This window comes from Prionailurus bengalensis, chromosome A2, assembly GCF_016509475.1.
Source record: "Prionailurus bengalensis isolate Pbe53 chromosome A2, Fcat_Pben_1.1_paternal_pri, whole genome shotgun sequence".
In the NCBI taxonomy this organism is placed as follows: domain Eukaryota; kingdom Metazoa; phylum Chordata; class Mammalia; order Carnivora; family Felidae; genus Prionailurus; species Prionailurus bengalensis.
Window position 1 is genome coordinate 152,571,321 of NC_057348.1, and position 18,315 is coordinate 152,589,635.

Here is an 18,315-nt window from a genome sequence, read left to right on the forward strand (position 1 = left end):
TTCAGTTGCTGGGCCAGCTAGGAGGAAGGGGAAACCACCAGCCTGTGAGATCAGCCAACTCCATCCCGGCACTCAGGGATAGAAGAGGAAGCCAGATGGCCTTCACATCCGGACACCAGGCAGGTTGAACATTCCCTTAACTCTCTACCTCCCACTGTCTTGAATCAGTCGTTTCATTTTAAGAACCAATGAGATATAAAATTTTAGTGCATAACCACTAAAGAACCTTACAAAGTACTGGATTTACATGAATTGCATTGAAAACAAGCAGAACATCTGTCATTATCTTTGCCAAGACTTCGTAGTTCCCATCGTATAATTTTTTACAAAGATTAAAATCATTGCAAAAATTGAAAAAAAAATCCCTATTTTCCAGATTGTTAAACCGAGATATAAGAAAGTTACCAAGATCATAAAATTTATCACACCCAAACCCACTATTAATCCTCCACCCTGAGAGTCCCTTTCCACCAAGCATTCCTGCCTCCTCTCTTCACCCAAGGCCTCCACTGACTTGAGAGGTGTTGAGCTTTAATGGAGCACCAGATCCCCTCTGCCCCTATGGAGACTCAGGATAAAATTACCTCTAGTCCAGTTTTACATGGTGCCTATAAGCTTTAGTTCTTCATTTTCTAAATACACTCAGGAGGTAAAAATTAGAACAGTACAAAAGGGATAGTATGTAAGTAACCCCCTCTCCCCTGCTCCCTCCCTTGACCTCCAGTCCCCAGGTCCCCTTGCCAGAAACAATAATCTATTTCTTGAGCATCCTTCTGAATATAAACTGTATATATATAATATAAAGTTTACAGCCTGTTTTGCTCTTTGAATTACAACATCCCACAGTGAATTTCCAGAAATGTAACTTGCACAGAATCTTAGAGGAACACAACATACGTATTAGAAATGCCCAACACCCAGGCAGGTTTTGGGGGAAAGGAACAAGGTTTCTCACAATGATTTCAAACCGTAAGAGACATACTTCTCGTTTTTCAGATCCACCATCTTTTCTGAGCCCACGTTTAGCCTGTACACACTCTTGAAGAAACAACGTTCATAAAAGCACTAGTGACTGGCCCAAAATAATATTTTGTCATCTGTAAGGGAACTATTTTTTACGCTTCAAGAGGAAGCCCAAAGCTGTAACAACTCAGGATTGAATGAGCAAGTCCATATTCGTTCTATCCGTGCACTTCATTATTTTGTAGACTTTGAACCTGTCCCCCTCCAAGCCTTTGTCCTTCTGAACCAAGAAGTCTTCTTTACAATAACCAAATGAGAAAAACATTGCTCCCTGATGGCTCACAGAAGGCGCCAGAGACGTTAACCACTCCAGCCTCAAGCAATGTGAACCTTCTATGTTTTTAAAATCGGGTAGGTGACAGGTTTGCTAAAACAGGGCATTAGCAATCATGCGTGTGGGAACTAAATCCCTATTTAGACCTGGAGGTCAGGCCATTCCACATTTTGGACGAACAGTAATAATAACCAGTTCTGCAACTGGATACCCAACAGAGTTCAAGAAACAGATGGGAAACTTATCTATTTTCAAATCTCTGCCAAACTCCCCTTAGTTTAGAAGGAATATAATCCAGTCATCTGTGCTACTAAATCCAATACCTATTTCAACACTAATTCATACACACAGTGGCAAGGACTTGTAGCAATGATGAGTGGCATTTTGTATGAGTGAGCTGCCCAGAAGAGACATACATCCCTAAGTGTTAGAGCTAAAAGTCGTTAAAAAAATAAATAAAACTAGAAAAATCAATAATAAAATAAAATAAAATTGGAAGAAAAATAATCACACATCACTGCTTCATCACCATGACATAGAAAAGCTGAGCCCTTAATACCAAAAGGAATGTTAAGGTCTCTACCCCTGAAACTGTGCACAAAGATCTTAATTAGAGCCGGTCCAAACTGTCCCGTCTGGAGTTCATGTCAAGTCACAGGTAGCATTTCAAATCCTGGCCTGTGATCTCACAAATGCAAGTCACGGGCTGAAAGGGAACGCATACGCCTGGACATAATTCATCCCACCAGCTGAAAGACAACCCCAAAACTGTGGCATTACAGCCGCTGGATGAGACATGCTCACAGTATGTGTTAGAACAAAAGGCAAGAACTGCCTCTCTGCAAATGGCTAACACCTGGAGCACCCAATTATCAGAAGATACTCGAAGGCCAATGTGCTGTAAGTTCTGCACTGACAACAGGAAGCACATCTGGGCCACCGAGCCAAATGCAACCCACGTGGTCTCCTCGGGGGGGAAAAAAGGCTCAGTGAGCAAAACCCAGATCACACTACACATCTGGCTTTTGCCCCAGCATGAACTGCCTCTCCTTCTCAGCCCCGCACTCTGCATTTTTTTCAACAAGCCATTCTCTGCCACCGCCCCACCACAAACGCTTTGGTGGGAATCACAGGGAGGCCCTCATCCCTTTTCCCAAAATAACGTCAGCCAGAGGCAAAGGCCAAGGAGGTGGAGCCTGAGGCCATTTTGCAAAAGTTTCAAATATCCTGGCACCGACCCCCTTAAAAGAATCATGAAGGGGAGACAGCCAAGCTTCTCATTTTCTCATTAGTGTTGTCTCTCTGCCTCTCTATCTCTCTCTCTCATTACAAACTTCTGCATTTAAAAAACACAAAAAAAAAAAACCCCAAAGGGATCTCACATAAAATCATATTAACATTGCTGGCTGTGGGAAAACAAATTTCATTTTGCAAATTTAAGAACCAAAGATTTGAAATGGAAACTTTCAGAGCATGTGCAGTGTTCTGTGACATTTCGATCCCCAAAAGGGGTCCTGGAGGCATAAGGCTGAACAAAGAACTGGTGAGCTGTCCCACCTTCTCCAAAGCTTTTTTGCAATACGCAGCTGCCTCAGATTTTCCAGACTCTGCTGATCTTTCCTCTGAAGAGAGAGGAAGCAGACTTCTTGGCTGTACAGTTCAAGAAACCAAATAAAGTAGTCTCCCTCCTAAAGTCAAAGGGGCCTTTCCAACACACACACACACACGTACTTACAGGAATATAACCAAGAAAGTAAAGAAAGAGAGACTATGACAGCGAAAGAAAGAAAATGCCTCTTTGTTTAGTTTTTTTAAAAACCTTCCCACAAAATTAATAGCAAACTAAACAGTGGCATATTATTCTCCAGTACCTCCCCCTTCTGCTTTACAGTTCTTCCAGCGAGAGCAAATGACATTACAGATGTGAAAAAGGCTCGGGGGGGGGGGGGGGGGGGGTACAAATTGCTAAAGAAATACAAACTGTCATTACTATTATTAAAACTTTAAAAGGGCCAGCTGCCCGCGTCTATCTGTTCAGACAGAAAAACCACACCTCTCCCTAGATCTCTTCACTCTGGGCATACCTGCCTCTTCCCAGATACTTCCTTCCCAGGTTCCTGTCCCCAGCTGTTCCTTTGATGACCACACCTCCCCCTTGCAAGGCGCCCCTTCCCCACCCCGCCGAGTCCTCACCGTGTGGTACATGAGAGCCTCGGTTTCCCCAGGCTCTGACAGCTCGCTCAGCTTGCGGTCCCACTGCAGGACGCTCTGCTCCCCGCTCTCCAGCACCTCCATGCTGGTCCGAGGGACGCTGGGCCGAGGATGCTGAGGGCAGGAGGGGAGCGGGCAGGGCCGCCGCAGAGGGTGAGGTCCGGCTCCGCAGGGGGTGTGTGCGTGTGTGCGTGTGTGCGCCTGGGCGCGTGTGGCTTATGCACTTGGAACGGAAAACGTTCTCTGCCTGAGAGAGAACTGCCAAGGGTTCCCGTCCGATGTCCTCGGAAATCTGAGAATCGTCGGGGAGAGACAGGCTGCCCAGGTATCTGGCTGAAGGCTGAAGGGGTTAAAGCTGGGCGCGCATCCAAAATAAAGGCAGGAGATCAGCTCTCATCCTAAGAAAATCCCTTCGCAATAAGCCCACTTTCCACTACTGCTCCAGACACAAACTTTGAGACTCCCCAGAGCTTCTCAGTTGGGCTCCAGGATCCAGCTCTGACTCCACCTCCACCTAGGGCCGTGACCAGTCGGATACTCACTTCGTCCGCTCTATCCAATCAGAAGTCTGACTTTCCGCCCTGTCCCGCCTCTAAGGCTGGGCAGCGGGAAGTCTCTGCCCAGACTTTGGAATGTGGGCGGGGAGCGCCTTTGACGTCACCGGGGAACTCCTTCTGCCAGGGCGCAACCAGCCACAGCTCTCTAAGGCAGCGGGCCAATGGAGTGCTTGAATCCGGGAGTGATGGACTGGCATTGTAGCCAATGACAAATGGGGGCCTAGGAGGAACAGCCAATCAAATAGCGACAAGAATACATTTTACAAAAGAGGGAGGGCGAACTCAGTACCTTCGCTTAGAATACCGAGAAGTTAGCGCGCGCTCCTGGGAAGAGAGAGCTGCTGTGTGGGCCGATTTATATATTGTCTTAAATATTTCATATGCTGTCTTAAATATCTATATACGGTCTTAAATATTTTCTTAATATAGATTAGGTCATTTGAGTCTGGATTGTTTAAAAAATGAGTTACATATTATACACAAACATAAATATTCCCTCATTGTGCACCAGTTTGTATTAGCAAAGTTCTACCAAATTGTCATCGCCTATTCACATTTTCCGCCCCCTTTCTGCTATGCTCTTCTCCTGACATGTTGTTTTTAGGGGCTTCACTTATTTTTTGCTTTCAATTCACCCTGCAGACTATTGATAAGAGCCAGTGGCTTGCTTCTCCAGGTCCTGAAGATCAAGGAGCTAAAGACCTGGAATTCATAGAACCTTTTATCTCTGTGGAAGAGTCAGGCAAACAAAACAAAACGAACATGTAAAAAAAAAAAAAAAAAAGCCATAATATAATTTCAGAAAGTAGTAACTGCTATAAAGAAAAATAAAAGCAAGGTAAGAGAATGGGGCAGTTCAATGCTATTTTAGATAGCCGTCAGGGTTCTTTCTGGGAAAGTGACATTTGAGCACAAACCTGAAGGAAAGGAGGTTTGAGGAGGAGCTGGTGTTTTGCTGACAGAGAAGCCAGTTTCTGCAGCAAGACTTTCCTCAGTGAGTGATGAGAGAGGAGGCCTGAGAGATGGGCAGGGACCAGATCACCAACCTGCCTAGATTAGGGAAGAGAGAGCCTATTCTAGTATTTTCTCCCAACACTGTGATTTTTCTTCCTCTTTTTAGACTCCTCCTTTTAAGGAAACAAAGTCATTGAAAATATAGTTTGTTCATTTTGTTTTTGGTATTTTTAATTGGTTTTCTCATTTTAAATATGAAGAGGTCTGCCAAGTGTCTCTAGAAGTTTCTCACAATGGCACATTCAGGTATTATTAAGGAGTACTTCCTCCTCTCCTTTGCAAGCATTTCTTGGTGAGTGGGGTCAGTCAAAGGTCTTGGAACTCTGTGTTGTCTTTAAGCAGCAGATTGTCATGTAAACTATTCCATTTGTCCGGTCCTATCTCCTGGGACTTTTGAGAATATTTTAATACTTGAATAGAAATTCTAGTTTATGGGCATACACCTTCTTTGTGTAATAGTTTTCTTGTTTTTCTCTTCGTCCTTGATTCATTAAAAAAAAAGTTTTTTAATGTTTATTTATGTTTGAGAGACAGAGAGAGACAGAGTGTGAGCAGGTGAGGGGCAGAGAGAGGGAGACACAGAATCTGAAGCAGACTCCAGGCTCCAAGCTCCAAGCTGTCAGCACAGAGTCTAACGTGGGGCTCGAATTCACGAACTGTGAGATCATGACCTGAGTGAAGTCGGACGCTTAACCAACTGAGCCACCCAGGTGCCCCAATTCTTATTTTAAAATCTGCTACCTCCTGCCCCACATCCTCTTAGCATACCACTCAACATGAGTAAGAAGGAAACATGTACATCCTCCTTAATGGTGGAATACAAATATTTATCTGTCAAATATTGCTGCTTGTGACAGAGTCAGCCTCTGGTTATGCCCCATGTAGTAGGCAGCTTCTTGGCTCCGATTATTCTGCTTCTTGGTATTTATATCCTTGTGTAATTCCCTGCCCTTGAGTGTGGGCTGGACTTCCTTGAAACAAATAGAATATGGCAAAAGTAATGGCTTCCAAGAAAGATCCTGACTGCCCACTTGCTTTGTACTCTCTTCCTCTCTTGCTAGCTTGCTCCAAGGAAAGCCAGCTGCCATGCTGAGAGCTGCCCAGTGGAGAAGCCCACATGGCAAGGAACCGAGGGAGGCGTCCAGCCGGTAGCCAGCAAGGAACTGAATCACTGAGTCCCATAACCCTTGAGCAACCACATCCTGCTAATAACCATGCGAGTGACTTTGGGAGCAGTTCCTCCCCCAGGTTGAACCCAGAGACGACTACAGCATTATGAAAGACTCTGAACCAGAGGACTGGGCTAAGCTGCAGATTCCAGACCCACGGACACGAGAGGTAATACATGTATGTTGTTTTTAAGTCACTATGTTTTTCTTCACGAAATAAGTAATATAATAATTGGTACCCTAAAGGTTTGATGAAATTTACCTGTACTCCAAAAATAATGTCACAATCCCTAATGGTGATTTTTTCCCAGCCCTCCTTGTTTCATGTTTCCTCATATTTCTTGTTCTGGACTTGGGTTTTGTGTCTGTCTCTTTCCCTCTCATTCTTAGGATTTAGCAATTGAGTTGACTTCCCCCTTCTCCCCCCAGTTTCTCTGGCATCCTTAAAAAGTAGCAGCAGTTACTCCTGTGTCTTTTTCTTTTTCTTTTCTTTCTTTGTTTTTTTTTGGGGGGGATAGAATTGACATAAAACATTACATTAATTCATTAGTTTCAGGTACACAACATAATGACTCGGTATTTGCATATATTACAAAAAGATCATCACAATGTGTAGTTATAGTCAACATGATGCACATTATATTCTCTGGACTTCTTTATTTTATAACCAGGGAATTTATATCTTTTGACCCACTTCACCCATTATGCTCCACCCCCCATCTCCAATCTGTTCTCTGTATCTGTACATTCAGTTTTTTGTTTTTGTTTTTGTTTTTATATCTCACATATAAGTGAGATCATACAGGATTTGTCTTTCTTCCTGACTTACTTCACTTAACGCCCTCAAAGTCCATCCATGTTGCTGGAAATGGCAAGATTTCCTTCTTTTTTTTTTTTTTTTTAAATATTTTTTCAACGTTTATTTATTTTTGGGACAGAGAGAGACAGAGCATGAACGGGGGAGGGGCAGAGAGAGAGGGAGACACAGAATCGGAAACAGGCTCCAGGCTCCGAGCCATCAGCCCAGAGCCTGACGCGGGGCTCGAACTCACGGACCGCGAGATTGTGACCTGGCTGAAGTCGGACGCTTAACCGACTGCGCCACCCAGGCGCCCCAAGATTTCCTTCTTTTTAATGGATGAATAATATTCCATTGTGTATTTATACCACATTTTCTAAATCCATTCATTCACTGATGGACACTTAGGTTGCTTTTGTGTCTTGCTATTGTCCATAATGCTGCAATGATCATGGGGCTGCAGATATCTTTTCTAGTTCGTGGTTTTATTTCCTTCAGATGAATACCCAGAAGTGGAATTGCTGGGCCATATGATAGGTGTATTTTTAATTTTTTGAGGAACCTCCCTACTGTTTTCCACAGTGGCTGCACCAATTTACATTCCCACCAACACTACACAGGGGTTCCCTTTTCTGCACAGCCTCACCAACACTTACTGTTTCTTGTCTTTTTTCTAATAGCCATTCTAACATGTGTGAGGTGATATCTTATAGTGGTTTTTATTTGCCCTTCTTCATTTTCCCTGAGGATTAGTGGTGTCGAACACATTTTTATGTAACTGCTGACCATCTGTATGTCTTTGGAAAGATCTCTATTCAGATCCTCTGCCCATTTTTTAGTTGGATTATTTGTTGTTATGCTGTTGAGTTATATGAGTTCTTGATATATTTTGGATATTAACCCCATATCAGATATGTGATTTGGAAATATTTAATGCCATTTGGTAGGTTGCCTTTTCATTCTGAGGATGGTTTCCTTTGCTGCACAGAAGCTTTTTGGTGTGATATAGCGCCACTTAGTTATTATTTTTGCCTTCATTGCCTTTGCTTTTGGTGTCAAATCCAAAAAATTATTGCCGATACCAATGTCAAGGAGCTTACCACCTTTGTTTTCTTCTAGGATTTTTCAGGTTTCAGGTCTTACATTCAAGTTTTTATTCCCTTTTGAGTTCATTCTTGGGTATGGTTTAAGATAGTGGTTTTGTTTTGGGGCGCCTGGGTGGTTCAGTCGGTTAAGCGTCCAACTTCGGCTCAGGTCATGATCTCACCGTTCATGAGTTTGAGCCCCGTGTTGGCCTTGGTGCTGACAGCTCAGAGCCTGGAGCCTGCTTTGGATTCTGTGTCTCCCTCTCTCTCTGCCCCTCCCTCCCTCTCTCTCTCTCTCTCTCTCTCTCTCGCAAAAATAAGCGTTAAAAAAAAATTGTGGTTTTGTTTCATTCTTTTGCATGTGGCTGCCCAGTTTTCATATCATCATTTATCCAAGAGACTGTCATTTCCCTTTGTATATTCTTAGTTCATTTGTTATAAATTAATTGACTATATATGCATGGATTTCTTTCTGGGATCTCTATCTCGTTGCATTGATCTATCTGTCTGTTTATATGCCAATACCCATGCTCTTTTGATTACTATAGCTTTGTAAGACAGTTTGAAATTGGGAAGCATGATGCCTCCAGGTTGTTCTGCTTTCTCAAAATTGCTTTGTCTGTACTGGGATTGTTTGTTCTGTTTCTGTGCAAAGTGTCATTAGAATTTTGACAGGGATTACACTGAATCTGTAGACTACTTTGGATAATGTGGACATTTTAACAATATCACGAAACAAGAAATATCTTTCCATTTATTTGTATTTTCATTAATTTCTTTCATCAGTGTCTTATAGTTTTCAGTTACAGGTCTTTCACCTCCTTGGTTAAATTTATTCCTAGGTAGTTAATCCCATTTGATGCAATTGCAAATGGAATTGTTTTTTAAATTTCTCTTTCTGATAGTTCATTATTAGTGTATAAAAATGCAACAGATTTTTGCATGTGGATTTTGTATCCTGCAACTATATTGAATTTTTTTATTAGTTCTAACAGTTTTTTGGTGGAGTCTTTAGGGTCTTCTATATATGATATTGTGTCACCTACAAATGGTGACAGTTTTACTTCTTCCTTTCTTATCTGGATGCCTTTTATTTCTTTTTCTTGCCTAATTGTTCTGGCTAGGACTTCCAGTACTATTTGGATAAAAGTGGTAAGAATGGACTTCCTTGTCTTGTTCCTGATCACAAAGGAAAAGCTTTCAGCTTTTCCCCATTGAGTATGATGTTGGCTGTGGGTTTGTCATATACAGACTTTATTATGTTGAGATATGTTCCCTTTATACCTACTTTGTGGAGGGTTTTTATTAAATGGATGTTGAATTTTAGCAAATGCTCTTTCTGCATCTACTGAGATGATCATAAGATTTTTATCCTTCATTTTGTTAATGTGACATATCACATTAATTTGTGGATATTGAACCATCCTTGCATCCCTGGAATAAATTCCACCTGATTATGGTGTATCATCCTTTTAATGTATTGTTGGATTTGGCTTGCTAATATTTTGTGGAAGAGTTTTGCATATACATTTATTAGGGATGTAGACCTATAATTTTTTTTTTCTCTTTCTTTTTTTCTTTCTTTCTTTCTTTCTTTCTTTTTCTTTCTTTCTTTCTTTTGTTGTTGTTGTTGTTGTTGTTGTTGTTGTGTCCTTATCTGGTTTTGGAATCAAGGTAATGCTGGCTTCATAAAATGAGTTTGTAAGTATTCCCTCCTCTTCTATTCTTTTGGAAAAGCCTGGGAAGGGTTGGTATTAATTTTTCTTTAAATGTTTGGTAGAATTCAGCAATGAAGCCATCTGGTCTTGGACTTTTGTTTGTTGGGAGGTTTTTGATTACTGATTCAATTGCTTTACTAGTAATTTGTTCACATTTTCTCTTTCTTCATGTCTTGGTAGGTTGTATGTTTCTATGAACTTATCCATTTCTTCTAGATTTTCCAATTTGTTGGCATATAACTGTTCATAGCAGTCTCTTATGATCCTTTGTATTCCTGTGATATCAGTTGTAACATTTCCTCTTTAATCTCTGATTGTATTTATTTGAGTTTTCTCTCTTTTTCTTGGTGAGTCTAGGTAAAGGCTTGTCACGTGTTTTTTTTTTTTTTTGAAGTTTATTTATTTATTTTGAGAGAGGTGGGGAGGGAGGCAGAGAGAGAGAGAGAATCCCAAGCAGACTCCATGCTGTCAGCATGGATCCTGATGTGCGGCTCGAACTCACAAACTGTGAGATCATGACCTTAGCCAAAGTCAAGAGTCAGATGCTTAACCAACTGAGCCACCCAGGTATTCCAGTTTTTTTTTTCTTTAAAAATATAGCTCTTAGATTTGTTGATTTTTTTCTATTGTTTTTAAAAAAATTTTTATGTTTATTTATATTAGAGAGAGAGAGAAAGCGAGTGTGGGCAGGGAAGTGGCAGACAGACATAGACAGAATCTGAGGCAGACTCCAGGCTATGAGCTGTCAGCACAGAGTCTGATGTGAGGCTCGAACTCACGAGCAGTGAGTTCATGACCTGAGCTGAAGTCAGATGCTTACCCAACTGAGCCACCCAGGCACCCCTTTTATTGTTTTTTTAATCTCTATTTCATTTATTTCCACTGTGATCTTTGTTATTTCCTTTCTTCTACTAACTTTTGGCTTCCTTTATTCTTTTTCTTATTCCTTGAGGTATAAAGTTAGGTTGTTTAGTTGAGATTTTCTTATTTCTGAATGTAGCCATTTACTGCTCTTCTACCCATTTTGATGTAGGTTTTTTTCTCATTTGCCTAATGTATAGGAATCACTCAGCTAGGTGGGAATGCAAACTGATGCAGCCACTCTGGAAAACAGTATGGAGTTCCTCAAAAAATTAAAAATAGAGCTGTCCTATGGCCAAGCAATTACACTACTAGGTATTTATCCAAAGGATACAAAAATACTGATCTGAAGGGCATATGCACCGCAGTGTTTATAGCAGCATTATCTACAATAGCCAACATATGGAAAGAGTCCAAATGTCCATCAACTGATGAATAGATAAAGAAGATGTGGTATATATACACATGGAATATTACTCGACAATCAAAAAGAATGAAATTTTGCCATTTTCAACAATGTGGATGGAACTAGAGTGTATTATGCTAAGTGAGGTAAGTCAGCCAGAGAAAGATAAATATCATATGATTTCACCCATACATGGAATTTAAGAAACAAAGCAGATGAATGTGGGGGCGGGGGGGGGGGGAAGGAAAAATAAAATAAAAATAGAGAGGAAAACAAACCATAAGAGACTCTTAAATATAGAGAAAAAACTAAGGGTTTCTGGGGGGGGAATTAGGTGGGGGGATGATCTAAATGGGTGATGGGCATTGAGGGCACTTGTTGGGATGAGTACTGGCTGTTATATGTAAGTGATGAATCACTAAATTCTACTCCTGAAACCATTATCACACTATATATTAACTAACTTGGATTTAAATAAAATTAAAACAATAAAAAAAGAAAAGGAAGATTAAAATACAGTTAATTAAATTAAAAAAAGGAGTCACTCACTAGTTTGGGGTTTGTTTCAGAAGAAATTATTCTATATGTAAATTCAGTGGGTCTGTGAGAGGACATGAGTTCAGGATTGCCCTATGTTGCCATCTTGAATCAGAACCTCCTGTCTGTGATAGATAAATGGCACCTGAATAACTGGAAGTCATATTTTCCCAAAGCCAAAATCAAGTACAGGGCACCTGGGTGGCTTAGTCAGTTAAGCATCCAACTGTTGATTTCAGCTCAGGTCACCATTGGGTATCAAGCCCCACGTTGGGCTCTGTGCTGACAGCATGGAGCCTGCTTGGGATTCTCTCTCCCTCTTTCTCTCTCTGCCCCTCCCCTGCTCATGCATGCTCTTGCTGTCTCTCACTCTTTCTCAAAACAAATAAGTAAACATTAAAAAATCAAGTACATAAGCCAACACGATATCTTCCTGATTTTTTGTGGTATTATTTGCTATATTTCTATTTGCTGGTCTATTTACAAATTTGCACTACATGTTTTCTATACCTTCATCCTAATTATTAAGACTAATTATATCCAGAATTGGGCACTTGACAGATTTCCACATCATGAAAATAAAACCCTCCTTTCAAGATGGCATAGCCCAATGTTTCCACATGCTTTCAATCTGAGTATTCAATAAATATTAACCTATTGATTTTTCTCTTTTCATGTCCTATAATTTCTTCAGTTTATCCATAAGAATTTGCCAAGTACCTGTTGAATTCCAGACATAATGTGTCCATATTTTCCAGGTATAAAACTTTCTCAAAAAAAAGATGTGGAATCTTGCCACTCACACTTTTCCTAGACTAATGGTTAGGGGATTAAAAGGCCATATTCAGTCAAGTACGAAGATGTAGAATCCAATGGCATAGTCAGATGTGTTCCAGTCTGTCATTTCTCAAGCTTTCCTGAAGTTGGAAATTACCTTTGACCTCAAGCCTTAGCCAGTAGATGAATATCACAGCACCTAAGGAAATTGAAGTTGGTGATAGAAAGATATGATTATCTTGGGTTCTCTGTCCTAAACTATGATCTTTCCTCTATTTCCCATGAATTGGAGAAAGAGTTCAGTGGCAAGCCTGTTGCCTTTCTTGCTGAGAGAAAAAAATCTGCCTAAGCCCACATGAAAAAGCTGTGCAGAATAATGAGCAAAAACATCTCTAGAGTCATACCCTGACACTGGTACCTAACACAAGCTTTGAAAACTTGGTCTTCCCAAGTGAACTTGTGTATAAGAGAACAAGTGTGAGACTGGACAGCAGCTGGCTTACAAAGGTTTCCCCCATCAACGATGAAAACCATGTGAAGGGGAGGGACAGGCAAGAAAGGATTCCATCACAAAAAGATGCCTAATTCTTTTAGTCTCCCGGTGTTGCCACAACAAAGTATCACAAACCAGGTGGCTTAAAGCAACATAAATTAATTGTCTCATAGTTCTAGAAACCAAAGGTCTAAAATCAAGGTGCTAGTAGGGCCATCCTTCTTTGGGCAGTCTAGACAGAATCCTTCCTTGCCTCCTCTTAGCTCCAGGTGGTGGATGTCCAACCTTGATAGTCCTTGGCTTGCAGCTGTATCTTTCTGATCCTTGTCTCCATCATCACATGGCACCCTCCAGTCATGTGTCTGTGTCTTCATGTGGAATTCTCCTACCTGTGTGTGTCTCTCTCTCCTCGTCTTTTAAGAACACTAATCATATTGAATTAAATGCCCACACTACTGTAGTATGACCTTACCTTAATTAATTAGATCTGCAATGATCATATTTCCAAATTGGGTGTCATTATAAAGTACTGGTGGTTAGGAAGGACTTTAACATATATTTTGGGTGAACATAATTCAACCCATAACACAAATATCAAGCCACCATCAATCAACATTACCCTTTGAGTTCCTAGTGCAAGCACATCCCTTTGTTGATTAATGTCCCTAAAATATGTCTTTGATTCTTTGGTAAAACCACCATAACCTTAAAAAAAAAAAAAGAAACAAAGCAGACTTTATTACACTTAGAATTTAGCTTCCCTGTCAGTATTATTCAAAGTGTATGCCATGCCCTTCTACTCCTCTTCTATCTTCTCTTTGTACATGTCCATTCAAGAGCTCCCAACAAACACCATGTTCTCCAGGTACAGACCTCTTGCCTTCTGTATTGAATGATTTGTGATGACACGATCAGATTTGCATTTCTTGGGAATTTATCATTCCTCTTGAGCAGTTGTCCCTTTTATTATAACCAATCATGTGATCCCACCTATCTTGTCTCATCATTGTTTTAATAGATTCTGAAGACTCACCTATTTTGTTCTATTACACTCGGCTTTCTACCGTTCTTTGAGAGTTTTCTTTCTATTTTAACATGTTCTATCCTTTGATTCTAGTTTGGAATGGAATCCAACCTTTAATATTACTTGACATTCCTTCTTTTAATTCTTCTTGTTCTGTCTTCAGTATAACAAAGAAAATTCCCAGCTCTGAGAAAATTTTCAATTATCATTACTTAACCAGAAATTATGTCTTTATATTTCACATTCATTTTTCTTTCTTGCATGTAGAGCAGAGAGGAGAGCAAGTGCCTGGGAGAATCTACAGTCTCTCCCTGGGAGATTGAGGGTTACAAGGTAGGCTTGGGAGTCCTGTTAGTTCTGAGGGACTCTAAAATAAACGGTAATGAGAACTCTGAGCACTAAGATAAAGAATCCAGTGAAAGGAGGAGGTGAAGATTACTGCTTCTGACCTCTGAGAAGTGTGCCCTGGGTAGACAGTAAGCTGGAAAGGACTGGAAATCACAAGGCCCTTGACTACAGATTTGACTGCTTGCTGATAGAGAACAGCCCCTGAAGTGGGTCATAGATGGGGCCACTCTACCTGAAGCCAAGGAAACATGTCTCTGTCTCTCAGTTTCTGAGACAGGGCACTATGAAAGCCTAGAGAGCAGGATACCCTTTGAAAATCTAATAGAAAATCTGTAACCTCTTCCCATCTTGGCAAGATCAGGGATGGCAGGAGCCACAGTGAACAAGAGGAGTTGCACAGGTATGAGCTGCTGTAATCACACATCACTGGCCCTGCTCTACCATTGCTGTCCCCAGAAATCTTGATTCCCCACCCTTCCAGTGCCACAAGGCAGCATCACAATCACATTTTTTTAATATATGAAATTTATTGTCAAATTGGTTTCCATACAACACCCAGTGCTCATCCCAAAAGGTGCCCTCCTCAATACCCATCACCCACCCTCCCCTCCCTCCCACCCCCCATCAACCCTCAGTTTGTTCTCAGTTTTTAACAGTCTCTTATGCTTTGGCTCTCTCCCACTCTAACCTCTTTTTTTTTTCCTTCCCCTCCCCCATGGGTTTCTGTTAAGTTTCTCATGATCCACATAAGAGTGAAACCATATGGTATCTGTCCTTCTCTGTATGGCTTATTTCACTTAGCATCACACTCTCCAGTTCCATCCACGTTGCTACAAAAGGCCATATTTCATTTTTTCTCATTGCCACATAGTATTCCATTGTGTATATAAACCACAATTTCTTTATCCATTCATCAGTTGATGGACATTTAGGCTCTTTCCATAATTTGGCTATTGTTGAGAGTGCTGTTATAAACATTGGGGTCCAAGTGCCCCTATGCATCAGTACTCCTGTATCCCTTGGATAAATTCCTAGCAGTGCTATTGCTGGGTCATAGGGTAGGTCTATTTTTAATTTTCTGAGGAACCTCCACACTGCTTTCCAGAGCGGCTGCACCAATTTGCATTCCCACCAACAGTGCAAGAGGGTTCCCGTTTCTCCACATCCTCGCCAGCATCTATAGTCTCCTGATTTGTTCATTTTGGCCACTCTGACTCGCGTGAGGTGATATCTGAGTGTGGTTTTGATTTGTATTTCCCTGATAAGGAGCGACGTTGAACATCTTTTCATGTGCCTGTTGGCCATAGGGATGTCTTCTTTAGAGAAGTGTCTATCCATGTTTTCTGCCCATTTCTTCACTGGGTTATTTGTTTTTCGGGTGTGGAGTTTGGTGAGCTCTTTATAGATTTTGGATACTAGCCCTTTGTCCGATATGTCATTTGCAAATATCTTTTCCCATTCCGTTGGTTGCCTTTTAGTTTTGTTGGTTGTTTCCTTTGCTGTGCAGAAGCTTTTTATCTTCATAAGGTCCCAGTAATTCACTTTTGCTTTTAATTCCCTTGCCTTTGGAGATGTGTCGAGTAAGAGATTGCTACGACTGAGGTCAGAGAGGTCTTTTCCTGCTTTCTCCTCTAGGGTTTTGATGGTTTCCTGTCTCACATTCAGGTCCTTTATCCATTTTGAGTTTATTTTTGTGAATGGTGTGACAAAATGGTCTAGTTTCAACCTTCTGCATGTTGCTGTCCAGTTCTCCCAGAACCATTTGTTAAAGAGACTGTCTTTTTTCCATTGGATGTTCTTTCCTGCTGTGTCAAAGATGAGTTGGCCATACATTTGTGGGTCTAGTTCTGGGGTTTCTATTCTATTCCATTGGTCTATGTGTCTGTTTTTGTGCCAATACCATGCTGTCTTGATGATTACAGCTTTGTAGTAGAGGCTGAAGTCTGGGATTGTGATGCCTCCTGCTTTGGTCTTCTTCAAAATTACTTTGGCTATTCGGGGCCTTTTGTGGTTCCATATGAATTTTAGGATTGCTTGTTCTAGTTTCGAGAAGAATGCTGGTGCAATTTTGATTGGGATTGCATTGAATGTGTAGATTGCTTTGGGTAGTATTGACATTTTGACAATATTTATTCTTCCAATCCATGAGCAGGGAATGTCTTTCCATTTCTTTAAATCTTCTTCAATTACCTTCATAAGTTTTCTATAGTTTTCAGCATACAGATCTTTTACATCTTTGGTTAGGTTTATTCCTAGGTATTTTATGCTTCTTGGTGCAATTGACAATCACATTCTGAAGCCATAGTCTCACTGCTTTGCCACTGAGCCTGAGCCTGCCAATACACTACAGCTCCTTTTCGAATGTTAGAGGATATTTTCTCAGTCAACTGGCTGTTTGAAAATAAAATTTTATTAAATTCCTACCTTACGACTTCTATGGAAATAAATTTCTGATGGACTAAGGACACAAGTATAAAATAAAATTAAACTGTCCAGAGGAAACAGCGATAAAATACTTTTATAATTTTAGCATGAGCAAGTTCTTGGCATAATATAAAAGGCAGAAAATTTTCAGGAAAAACTAGATTTATTTAAACATAGAATACATACAGAAAATGTAACTTAAGTAAATGGAATTAAAATATTATCCATACTGTTGTTAACCTGAATCCTTTAGAGTGAAGCTCTTTTTGAACTGTTTTCCTGGTATTCCCATCCCATCCCAAGTAAACAGTGCTAACACTGGTACGTACCCTTCCAGACTTTTCTTTATGTCTATATAATTCTATACACATACACATATAGGGGTGCTCGGTCATTGTTGTATTATGCACACTTCCCTGCATTTTGCTTTTCTCACTTAATAATAGACTTGAACACCCCCCCCCCACCAAGTCCTCCAATATAGATCTAGTACAGTCTTGTTAATGACTGACTGAAAAGGGACCATTAAAAGATAAAATGAGTCATATTATGCATTTTAAGAGTTTATTGAAACAAAATGTGATTAAATCAGGCAGCATCCAATCTGGCAAATAGAAAAGGAACTCCAAGAAGCTGTACAAAATAAAAGACTTTCATAGGCAGAAGGGAGCAGGAGCAAAGAAGTTGCATGTGGCAAAAAAGCAGGTTAGTTATGCAAGGTTACTATCCTTTGGGAGATGGCAGAGGTCTATCCCAGATGAATGACCTAACTAGTGCTTATCAGGTGATTCCTGATTGACTGGTTTAAGATTCCATTTATGGGAGTGCTGAAAGTGTAATCAAGTTGACTTTTGGTTTGGTGATGTGGAGCTTAGCATAAACAACTCCATTTTGTCCTGTTTTTAACAAACTGAAGCATTTTGTATTCCCCAACTCACAAGCATTTACTCTGTTTCCAAATTTTACTGCTAGAAACATCAATTACATGACATGGGATAATATACTTTACTGTTTTGTAAGGTCCTATAAGTGACCTTCTCCCAGTACAGAAGATTGGGCTCAAGTTGTTGAATTTGACAGCCTAAGAGCACCAGGTGCCCAAGGACTGGAGATGGGGATCCAGGAGTGGAACTTAGGAGGGAGTAGGGAGTTGAAGTGGCACGAAGGACCAGGGAAGGGACACAGACTTCAAGTATGTACTTTGCCATGCCACAGTTTTGCCGGTGACCAATGCAAGGTCCTCACCCCAGGATATTGTTCATACTGTGTCACAAGTGAGGTTGTAGATTACTTAAAGGAGGGTGGAAGACAACCTGAAACTAAAGATCTGAACTAGAAAGAACAGGAACTTAAATTTCAGCCAGAATCTTGGTCACTTCTACAACACTGCCACCTTGTGGCTGTAGAACATTGCAGCTGGCAAACCTGAAGTGATGGGTTGGAAAAGCTGAGAAGTCATTACATAGAACCAATTCTCATGTTCCATCTTAATTTGTACCTCCCTGGTCAAGGTATAAACATTTCCATCAACCCGAAGAGTGTCCTTATGCTACTTCCAATGGGTACTTCCCCTTCATCATTTTTCCAACCTCCAT

The 18,315-nt window shown here is 40.7% G+C and overlaps 2 protein-coding genes across 4 annotated transcripts in view; one reads left to right on the forward strand and one right to left on the reverse strand.

Annotated features, from left to right (window-relative positions):
- CREB3L2 (cAMP responsive element binding protein 3 like 2) overlaps positions 1 to 4,009 on the reverse strand; it is a 120,422-nt gene extending 116,413 nt beyond the window's left edge. Inside the window, exon 1 of one of the 3 annotated variants that reach the window (XM_043589664.1) lies at positions 3,491 to 4,009. In XM_043589664.1, the coding sequence (XP_043445599.1) occupies positions 3,491 to 3,592 (102 nt within the window). In that variant the 5' untranslated portion in view covers positions 3,593 to 4,009. The remainder of the gene's footprint in view (positions 1 to 3,490) is intronic. The other 2 variants (XM_043589666.1, XM_043589665.1) reach the window with 2 other exon arrangements.
- Positions 4,010 to 6,145: 2,136 nt separating this feature from the next.
- AKR1D1 (aldo-keto reductase family 1 member D1) overlaps positions 6,146 to 18,315 on the forward strand; it is a 93,363-nt gene continuing 81,193 nt past the window's right edge. The window contains exon 1 of the mRNA XM_043589668.1: positions 6,146 to 6,417. Within this exon, the coding sequence (XP_043445603.1) occupies positions 6,355 to 6,417 (63 nt within the window). The 5' untranslated portion in view covers positions 6,146 to 6,354. The remainder of the gene's footprint in view (positions 6,418 to 18,315) is intronic.